The sequence below is a fragment of the Boeremia exigua genome (assembly GCF_020726555.1).
Source record: "Boeremia exigua strain MPI-SDFR-AT-0100 chromosome Unknown C7974scaffold_5, whole genome shotgun sequence".
Taxonomy (NCBI): Eukaryota; Fungi; Ascomycota; class Dothideomycetes; order Pleosporales; family Didymellaceae; genus Boeremia; species Boeremia exigua.
The window spans coordinates 1,751,521-1,761,362 of NW_025763522.1; the positions used below are offsets into that span (position 1 = coordinate 1,751,521).

At 54.0% G+C, this 9,842-nt stretch overlaps 5 protein-coding genes across 5 annotated transcripts; 1 reads left to right on the plus strand and 4 right to left on the minus strand.

Moving 5' to 3' along the window:
- Window positions 1-580: 580 nt before the first annotated feature.
- C7974DRAFT_412492 (pectin lyase fold/virulence factor) lies at window positions 581-1,850 on the minus strand (the record flags this gene model as incomplete). Its single annotated transcript, XM_046143651.1, has 3 exons — window positions 581-1,210; window positions 1,258-1,559; window positions 1,610-1,850. The coding sequence occupies 3 exons, from the start codon at window positions 1,848-1,850 to the stop codon at window positions 581-583; spliced, it is 1,173 nt and encodes a 390-aa protein (XP_045998275.1).
- A 1,400-nt stretch (window positions 1,851-3,250) lies between these two features.
- C7974DRAFT_412493 (uncharacterized protein) lies at window positions 3,251-4,007 on the minus strand (the record flags this gene model as incomplete). The annotated part of the gene is made up of 3 exons (XM_046143652.1): window positions 3,251-3,371; window positions 3,431-3,733; window positions 3,784-4,007. The coding sequence occupies 3 exons, from the start codon at window positions 4,005-4,007 to the stop codon at window positions 3,251-3,253; spliced, it is 648 nt and encodes a 215-aa protein (XP_045998276.1).
- Window positions 4,008-4,261: 254 nt separating this feature from the next.
- On the minus strand, window positions 4,262-6,400 carry C7974DRAFT_173155 (amino acid/polyamine transporter I). Its single transcript, XM_046136193.1, has 3 exons — window positions 5,328-6,400; window positions 4,860-5,254; window positions 4,262-4,814 (listed from the first exon to the last, which is right to left on the minus strand). Exons 1-3 carry the CDS (start codon window positions 6,156-6,158, stop codon window positions 4,502-4,504), a joined length of 1,539 nt encoding a protein of 512 aa, XP_045998277.1. The 5' UTR covers window positions 6,159-6,400; the 3' UTR covers window positions 4,262-4,501.
- C7974DRAFT_423834 (protein phosphatase PP2A regulatory subunit A) lies at window positions 6,325-9,037 on the plus strand. The gene is made up of 5 exons (XM_046144404.1): window positions 6,325-6,950; window positions 7,004-7,155; window positions 7,203-8,055; window positions 8,102-8,439; window positions 8,489-9,037. The coding sequence occupies exons 1-5, from the start codon at window positions 6,788-6,790 to the stop codon at window positions 8,819-8,821; spliced, it is 1,839 nt and encodes a 612-aa protein (XP_045998278.1). The 5' UTR covers window positions 6,325-6,787; the 3' UTR covers window positions 8,822-9,037.
- C7974DRAFT_392894 (thioredoxin-like protein) lies at window positions 9,038-9,831 on the minus strand. Its single transcript, XM_046141723.1, has 2 exons — window positions 9,347-9,831; window positions 9,038-9,268 (listed from the first exon to the last, which is right to left on the minus strand). The coding sequence occupies exons 1-2, from the start codon at window positions 9,495-9,497 to the stop codon at window positions 9,111-9,113; spliced, it is 309 nt and encodes a 102-aa protein (XP_045998279.1). The 5' UTR covers window positions 9,498-9,831; the 3' UTR covers window positions 9,038-9,110.
- Between the last annotated feature and the right edge of the window lie 11 nt (window positions 9,832-9,842).

A 9,842-nucleotide genomic window follows, 5' to 3' on the forward strand; every position in this document is an offset into this window, starting at 1 on the left:
TGCATTCCATGGTTGGGCTCGTGTTGATATCCGCGTTGCCTATTCGCGGTCTTGCGATGTCGGTGATTCCTCTCTTGCGACGCCTTTCGTTGCGTGAATCACGGCTCACCGGTGTAGAATCACGCCACATACGTTGTCGTATGTTCTTCAGACCCTGTCTGCCGTGTTATGCGCGAGTCTCTCCACGCTCGCAACCACATCGGGAAGGGAGGTAGTAATTCGCGCTTTAGTATTACACCACCTAACCTCCTTTCGATTCCTAATCACGAACATAACCCAAGCACACTCTATCTCAACAGGATCGCTCATTCTACTTGGCGCGACTAGATATGCAGGTTGGACGTGGAAATGTGTCGTCTTCTTGGGCACAGGCTTCATGGTGAATATCACCAACACCGTCTCCACATCTTCTTCGTCTGAAATTGCATCGTCGATTGGATTACTAAATTACGAAACCGCCGATACATATGCAGCACTACTGACCACTGCAACTCGCCTCTTTGGACAGCCACCAAAAAACTATATACATCGAATATCCACCAAAGTCGAGACATCTCGAGAAGCTCTGCCAGCGCAGCGCTTACACCCTGAACTTAGCCGACACGTGCCTGGAGGCAAGCGCCGACAGCTTTCCGTTACCCGCGCCGTTAGGAACCCTCGTCACGATCTCCGACGCCGGCTTCGCGCTCGCGTTCGTCTTGCCCTTGAACTCGCTGAAGAAGCTGGTATCCTTCTTGCTGGTCAAGACGCTGCCGGTGGTGGTGGTGCCCTGGAAGAGGTTGACCTGGCAGGCGCGGCCGAAGGCGTTGGTGCACTGGTTGTTGGTGGAGGCGTCGGGGGAGCCGAACAGCTTGCCCTGGTAGTCGGCGACGACGGTGCGCACGTCCTTGAAGACGTTGCCCTCGAAGATGCCGCGGGCGCCGGTGTCGCCGCCCTCGAGGACGTGGCCCTTGACGTCGGCCCAGACGTTGTTGACGGCGTGGAGGAGGGTCTTACCGCTGAGAGCGGGGCCGCGGCCGCCGGTCTTGGTGATGTAGTTGTTCTTCATGGTGATGGTGTCGCCGGTGCCGACCATCTCCATGGTCCAGTAGTGGTAGCCGTCGCAGCCGGTGGAGTAGTCAGAGAGGCCGTTGATGAAGTTGCTGGAGAGGGTGATGCGGGTGCTGGGGGTGAAGCCGAAGACGTAGTGCTGGCGGCCGGGACGGGCAGTCTCATAGATGGTCAGCTGTAAACGTTGAATCAGACAGAGATACTTACAGTGACGTGGTCGATCCAGATGAGATCAGCTCCGGCGAAGGAGAGAGCATCTCCACCCCACACATACTTGTGGTTCAAGTCGCTGACTTGGATGTTCTGAACGATGACGTTCTTGCTGGCGAAGGACAGGCCCTTGCCCTTGATGATACCCTTGTTTCCGATACCGAGAAGTGTCTTGTTGGAGGCAACCTTGATACCTTGCTTCGCAGCCTTGTAGTAGGTAACGGTCTCCTTGACCTTGCCTGCATCGCACGTGTCCAACAAGATACGCTGGCACGCAGCTCCAGTTCCCCAGTTTGCGCCTACACTCGTCAGTATTCTAGTAACAGTTGTTCCTGGAATGTAGACGAACAGGCAGTGCCGGTGACGGTTCCCTCAGAAGTCGTGTAGTCGAAAGTCTTGTCGAGGACGATGACACGGGGGGTAGCATCAGTCAGCCACGCGGTGAGTTCCTTAATGTCCTTGGGGTACTGGGGTGTGGCGCTGCCACCACCAGTGACGCCTGTGGCAAAGCCCTCGGCAGTGCCAACAACGCCAACAGCGCTTGCGATATGCGCCAGGCTCGCAAGTGCTGCGACAGCCAAGAACTTCATGGCGAATGTAGAATAAAAGTGAAACGAGAGACTTGGGTAAAGAGAATGATGAGAAAGCTGGAGATTGACGCCTCGTGGTGTGTACTTATATCGCGGTCTCGAACTCTATGTCGATGCTGCTTCCCACCCACTTTCCCTATTTACGATCCGCTAATATGATCTGCATAACCCTTAATTAAAGCGGCCGAACTCCTTCTTTGAGCGTGCAATATAGTTCCGAATCTACCGTTGACTGACTAATCAGCCTTGAGTACGATAGGCGAGTCTCGTAACCCCGCAACAGCCCTATACCCCTTTTCTGATAGGCTCGCCGTTTGTACTCAAAGCTCTTTAGTGGGTTTGATGTTTGAAGTCATTGCGGGAAACAGGCGCGTGGCAGACGTTGACACCAACCTAATTTCTTCCCGCACACTAGTGCCACGTGAGTGCTAGTGCATCAAAGCAATTACCGCATTTATTGCTACTGCATGTCAGTCCACCCTGATTAGGAATCTTGCAGTCCTAAACCGCGAGCCTTAACGTATCTACCAAGCAAAATCTTTGCTTAGAGGAGCTTAAAGCCTCTACTTTGAGAGTAGAGAATGTAGTTGTAAGGTAGTCGAGTGGAGAAAGGCCGCTTCTATCTCAAGTTTAGTTTTCTGCCGCTTTGAGAGGCTGAAACTCACTCCCGCATACCGCCTGCCCAATTTGCCTGGACTGCAAACCGGCAGCAACAACCGTGGTACCACAGCAGGTGTAAAGAAAGGGGTCTTGCAGAAGCGAACATATGTCCGAACACCATCCCCACCTTCCGCGGTAAAAACCGTCTGAAGCCGTTTTGACAACAGTAATCTAATGCCCTGGATTTAGGGTACACAATTGTGTGGAGGTCGCCGAGGTGAAGAATCGGATATGTGCCTTTGCCATACCTAAACCCACAGTGTTGGTCCTGTCAGATCGACTCCGCGCTGGATCCGCGCGACCGATGTGAGATGGTGCGACGATTGCTGCGCAAAAACGGACAACCGGCATTATTCCTGTCCGTTTATAGCAAGGGAACTTGCCGTACCAGCATACCCCACCGAAACATATGGCTATGTTCGCTCCACTTCACGGCAGCAGTCTTCCGCATCTACCATCTATACTCGAACACTGAAACTGACTGGGCTTGGTTCGGTCTGGTTGAGTCAAGCGCACAACCTTGCCTGTCCCATGACTAGTCCAAATCGCTCAAGTCCGAGCCCTAATTGAACGCCACTGTAGGTGCAGCTGCCGTGACGAGTGGAACACATGGAAGGAGCGACGTCTTGCGCGCGACAAGAAAGAGAAGGGTGTCCTCGTTGGGAATGCAATTCGATCTCGGCCCGTGAACCAATGAATAATGAGGGCCAAGAGTCGAATATGTTTCATTTACATTCGAGTCAAAGGAGCAGGTCGCTCTTTTCAACGTCTAGACATCTGTGGTCTGCAACCGCGGAGCTCTGGCCGTATTCATAGGCGCCGTACATGCATGTGACAACGCATCGAACGCCGTACCATACACTGAAATGCGTCAGCATATGAGCATAAAAAGGGCTTGTACAAAAGACAAGTACACTCACATTACAGATATCGCAAGACCAAACGAAGCTTTGGCAGTCTGGCAACCGACGTAGTTCTTTTGCCGCGCTTCATTGCACCTATGATCAAGGTACCATGGTCGTAACGATATGTGCTGCGGATCGGTGAAATCGCCGGACGACTGCACTGCAGCACTATAGGACCAAAGCGCGACCAGCATGATATCGTACAACACATTGCTGACAACGGCGCCGAAGACATCTAAAGCGCGCCCCCGAATACATAGCCGCACAAACCAGAGTAACATGGTAATGATTGCGACACAGAGGTTGTACTGAGTTGACCTGGCCAGAATCAGTAATGCACTAATAGTAAGAGCGGAATCAAAGCTTACCTCTCATCCCAGATCAACGGCATTGGTGGCATATCTTTGTAGTTTGCCCACAGGTATGTGCGGTAACTCGGATCTGAGTTCCAACCTTTGATTCCACCTTCATGCCATAGCGCCGAACGATATCGATCAGGGTAAGCGGATGCAAAAACAGCGATGAGAGATATGGCGAGCATGAATTCGAATGATGCAGCAACTGCAACTGTGATCTGTACGGTGCGACCCATCTTTGCCTTGGGCATGAGTACCGGAAGAGCGTTTGATGTTCTTCAACAGAGACGAAAGCGGTGCAATGCTGCGACCGAGTAGGTCTTATCAGTCCCTGTTCACAGCTCAACAAAGTGCGCATTCTTGCGCTCAAAGTCATCACCCAGCAAGGCATATATCAACATGTGGAGCCCTTACACAGCATGGTGCCAGACAGAACCGCGTGATGACAGAGCTAGCTGGAAATAGAAGGAGGTCAAGAACATGTGGAGTTGATTCGCGGCTCTGAGCATGCGGTTGCAATGCCACATCTTGTATTGGGTAAGGCGTTGACTGGTTGAGGTGTGGAGACGCGTCTTGGCGAGGTTACTTGCGCAAATGCTCTCACTGAATACAGAGACATGAAAATGAGGACCGAGGTTGGGAACCCACGCCGTTAATAACGTCTGTGTTGTCTTCGTTCTTTTCCAGACGGCTTGTAGGTGCCGATAGTTTACAGCGCTTGAGCGCACTCTCATCTTGAGCGCAGAGTGCTGATTATAGAGCCTACGAGCAAAAGACCAGCGAGAACTCCACTCTGAACTGGTGCGAACATTGCGCTACGCACAATGACAAGAGTGCCGACAATGACAAAAGTCACAGGCAGGACTATTGTAGGACGGTAGGGTCGTTCAAGCTGCGGTTCTCGACGGCGAAGTATAAGTAGACCGATGACCGTGCTGACGTAAAACACCCATTCCGCCATTCCAACGAAAGTGAGAAGGGCTCGAAAGCTGCCCGTCAGAATGTAGACCAGAGTGATCACCAGTGCAAGGATATTGGCGTAGCTAAATCTAATCAGCATGATGACTGCGAGCTAGAGAGGCACGTACATAGGAGCATCGATACGTGAGGCTAGAGAGTTGTGGTTGCGGGCGTCTGCGTCACTCAACATAGGCAAGCCGCGCTTGCTGAAGAAAGCAGGGAGGTAATGACGCTGCGAGGCCGCCACGGTGAGTCTTCCAACCGAGAAAACGTTGCTCGTCACTGAACCAGCACAAGAGACAGCAACGAGTATCGTAATCAAGATGCCTGCCGGGCGGCCTAAAAGTGAAGACGCAGCGGAGACGGCTACGGCATTATTGGAGCTGAGCTTATCCCACGACAGAAGAATGTAGTAGGCAATGTTGACGAACTCAAAAGAGCTCAGTACCACAACCATGGCAGCTTTGATAGCCTTAGGAAGCGAGCGACCAGGGTCACGGATCTCGCTGGCGACGACGTTGGCCTACAAACACATGTCAGTCGTCAGGAGGTAGAAGCAGGTCACTCGTAATGGACCTTGAAGCTGAGGAACTCACGTTATCCCAGCCGTCGTAAGCCCATAGCCCCCCATATATCGCTGCACAGTAATGGCCATAGCGTTCCCAGGTGCTGATGGAGTCCCAATTAATGATGTGACCCTCTGAGATGGTTGGTCGTGTTTCAAACCAGCTCTTCGAGTACCAGTCTGAAGATCCAGAGAGCGACGAATCGGGGTTAATCAGGTGTGCAAAGGCTGCGACCAACCCGCCAAGGACGATCAGACCCACTGTAGAGATCTTGAAGACCGTGAAGGACTCGCTCAGTCGCAGTGTGAATTTGGTATTGATGGAATTGAGCAAGACCATAGACACGAAAGCTGTTGCGGCAATGAGCTTCAACAGCCAGCCTGCAAGAGGCTCACTTGAGCTGACAGACCCAACAGACTCGGCGATCACAATGCTTTGTATTGCCATCGAAGAAGGCTTAACGGCCATGATGTAGATCCAAGCCATGAGGAAAGCAGCCGTGTCGCCATACACGTGCCGTAAGTATTCCTGCATGCCCCCGTTTAAAGGCAGTGCGGCACCGAGCTCCGCAAAGGAAGCTGCACCAGCCCATGATAGGAGACCTCCCAGGACCCAGACAAGCAGTGCAGCGCCGGGCGAGGGCACATTGCTGTCGACTTGCGCGGGGCTTGCGAAGATGCCCGAGCCAATTTGCAGAGTGACGAGGACAGCAAACGCGTGTCGAGTTGTGAGCTGTTTGGCTGCTGGTTCCGATGGTTGAGAGGACGTCTCTGACGGGCGTCTCCCTAGAAGTGGCTCCGTCTCTGGCGTGGCTTTTGGCAGCTGGTCCTGATTCGACCCCTCGGAGGTGAGGGCGCTCATGCTCAACAAGCGAACAGGGAAAAGGAACGCAGAGCGTTTGCTGCGAAAACGCAAAGATACAGCAGTGCACACGATCGTCCACCTTCACAGAAATGCTGAACGAAGCAGAGCAAAATGCGCAGATGGTGGGAGAGATCTAGACCAGTCACGCGTGCGACATCGCAGTGATGCGTGAAGCCCCCAAGGCTGTGGCTGGGCTGCGATTTCCCCATGCGCCGCTTGCTTGGCGAAGTGGGATGAACTGGGAGAGGTCTTCAACACCAAAGAACGACCCAGACCACGCCATAACACACGCTCAAACATCGATTCACCCCACCCACCAGAACACGTCGAAACCGGGGCAGACAGCTCTCAACCCTTCACACACGCCAGTTTTGCGCCTGCCGCAAGTGCTGTCGCCCCGCCTGCTTTAATATTCCCAGTTCGCTTGCCTGCCAACGCCAGGTACGTCAACACGAGCCGGAGCCTGAGCTGCCCCCACACCGCCCATCGCAAGCTCACGCCTCGCAAAGACGCAATCACCGCTGGGTCTCTCCCACTCTTGCAAGTGCGCCGCTGTTCCTGAGACAGCTCTGGAGTACCCCTAGCCCTGAACACGCTCCTCCGCAGCCCGACTCGCACAGCCCACCATGGACGCCCAGAATGACGAGCTCTACCCAATCGCCGTCCTCATCGACGAGCTGAAGCACGATGACGTGATTCTGCGACTGAATGCCATCCACCGTCTGAACACCATAGCTCTCGCACTGGGCGCTGAGCGCACACGGGATGAACTGATACCCTTCCTTGACGGTAAGCTGCGCTGGCGAACATAAGGCTTGCACACACGCTGACACATCGCGCAGAGTCTGTTGAGGATGAGGATGAGGTCCTTACTGCATTGAGCGAGGAGCTGGGCAAGTTCGTCGAGTACGTCGGTGGCCCTGAGCACGCACACGTACTCCTGTCGCCCCTGGAGAACCTGGCTGCGATAGAGGAGCCGCTTGTTCGTGAGAAGGTGCGCCAAACTGCACCCATCATCAATCCTGCCACTAATCTGTATAGGCCGTCGAATCTCTCAACAAGATCTGCGAAGAGCTGTCGCAGCAGCAGATTGAGGATGCATTCATCCCCCTCGTCATGCGCCTTTCGAAAGCAGACTGGTTCACCTCGAAGATCTCCGCGACCGGCCTCTACCAGACTCCTTACACCCGCGCCACACCTCCTTCGCAGGAAGCCCTCAGACAGCACTACGGTCAGCTGGTACATGACGACACCCCCATGGTCCGAAGACAAGCAGCAAACAATCTCGCAAAGTTCATCAAGGCCATGCCGCACACTATCGTTGTCGAGGAGATGATCCCTCTATTCCAACATCTCGCGGCAGACGACCAGGACAGTGTCAGGCTCCTGACAGTCGACATTCTCATTGCGATCGCGGAAGCAGTGCCCAAGGAGCAGCAGTCTAGTCATGGTGTACTGCTGACTGCTCTGCGAAGCCTCTTCGAGGACAAGAGCTGGAGGGTGCGCTACATGGTTGCAGACCGATTTGAGAAGATCGCAAAGGCTGTCGATGAAGAGGTCGTCAACCGTGACCTCGTCCCAGCTTTCGTCAAGCTTCTCAAGGACACAGAGGCGGAGGTTCGCAGCGCAATTGCTGGGCAAATTCCCGGATTCTGCGCACTTCTCGAGGGCGAGACTCTCCTCCACGAGGTCATGCCCAGCATCGAGGAGCTGGTCTCCGATCAGTCACAGCACGTCCGTGCCGCCCTCGGCACCCAGATCAGCGGACTTGCGCCCATTCTTGGAAAGGAGGAGACCATCTCTCATCTCCTTCCCATGTTCCTGCAGATGCTGAAGGATGAATTCCCCGATGTCCGCCTGAACATCATTTCGAAGCTCGAGTCCGTTAACAATGGTGTGTACAAGACCCTCATGGCAGATTGTATGCTAACCCCAAACAGTCATTGGTATCGAGCTCCTGTCGCAATCCCTCCTTCCCGCCATCGTCCAGCTCGCCGAAGACAAGCAATGGCGCGTTCGTCTTGCCATTATCGAATACGTCCCGCTCCTTGCCTCGCAGCTCGGCGTCAAGTTCTTCGACGAGAAGCTCAGCAGCCTGTGCATGAGCTGGTTGGGCGACACTGTCTTCTCTATCCGTGAAGCCTCCACCCAGAACCTGAAGAAGCTCACCGAAGTCTTCGGTGTTGAGTGGGCCAACGAGGCCATCGTCCCCAAGGTTATGGCTATGGGCCAGCACCCCAACTACCTGTACCGAATGACCACCTGCTTCGCCGTTTCTGTAAGTTCTGATGTTGCGACACTGATGCGCGCATACTGATCCATCTTAGACACTTGCGCCTGCGCTCAGCCTTGACGTCATTGAGGCTTCGATCCTCCCGATGATGGACAAGCTCGTTAACGATGACATTCCCAACATCCGGTTCAACGTCGCAAAGTCATATGGTGTCCTTGTCAACACACTAAAGCAGCTGCCCGAGGAGGGTACCGTGATTGCGCTGGAGAAGGCAGGCACACCCGGCCAAGGCTGCCCGAAGGCGACAGAACTCATCACAAAGAGCATATTGCCGAACCTCGAGAAGCTGCAGCAGGATGACGATGTCGACGTCAGGTATTTCGCGACAACAGCGGCACAGAGCTTCACAGACGCAATGCAGACCTAGTGGGTGTCGCAGCGTGCAAAGGTGGAATCGGTCTTGTAACGAGGTCACGGCTGGCATTCACGTACAGGTAATGATATGAATAGAAAGCGTCGCAGAGCCTAGGCTAGCTTAGTTGGGTGAAAGATGCACGCATTTGTAGCAACTAGGGATGGAAGAGCCCTTGAAGATGGCAGTTGGCCATCGAATACATCTCTTCCAGTTATGACGGGTCACGCTTGAAGTGTTGTACTTGGATTGAAATTATTCTCATTAGAGTTCTAGCTTATAGCTTCCCCTTGGCACCATCGAGTCAGATGGCACCCGCGTCCTTGAGCAGGTTGGGCAGGCTGCCCTTCTTGGCCTGCAAGTCCGAGTTGCCGCCAATGTGCTTCTTCGCGATGAAAATGTTGGGGACGGTAGACTGGCCCGTCAGCTCGGCGAGCGCAGACTGGATAGCAGAGCCATCATCTAGTAATGTAAGTTAGCCTGGGTCCCAAATTGCGATTCCTCTCATCGACAAGACGCGCGAAACTGCAGTCCACATACCGACTTGGTCGAGCTCAATGGCGTAGAACTTGGCGCCCTGGTCGCTCAGCAGCTGCTTGGCCTGGCGACAGTACGGGCAGTAAGACTTGGAGAAGACGGCAACGGCGTTCTCGTCGATGATGGACTGGACCTTGGTCTTGGAGGCGGACATGGTTCCTGGGCTGGGGGCGCGGCTAAAGAAGCGGCGGATGATGGAGGAAATGGTTGCGGTATTTGCTGCTGCTGTGTGAGAAAAGGTGTTGAAGCTACTGCTGGGGAAATTGTTCTCGCGCAGGGCGTACCGGTTTTTATGCAGGAGATGGGGTGGTCTGTGACTGCTGTTTACGACGGCGAACTGATGGCGATTTGGAATCTAGGAATCTAGATGTGAGGTTGTAGGTGATTAGTAAAGTGCTGTTTGCGCCCCGCAGTGCATGAGGCTTTGCGTATGACGTGCTGGAGAAGGTGCGCTCATTAGCGCGTTTTTGGCAGTGGCCCGCGGACGTCGGCCGAGGTG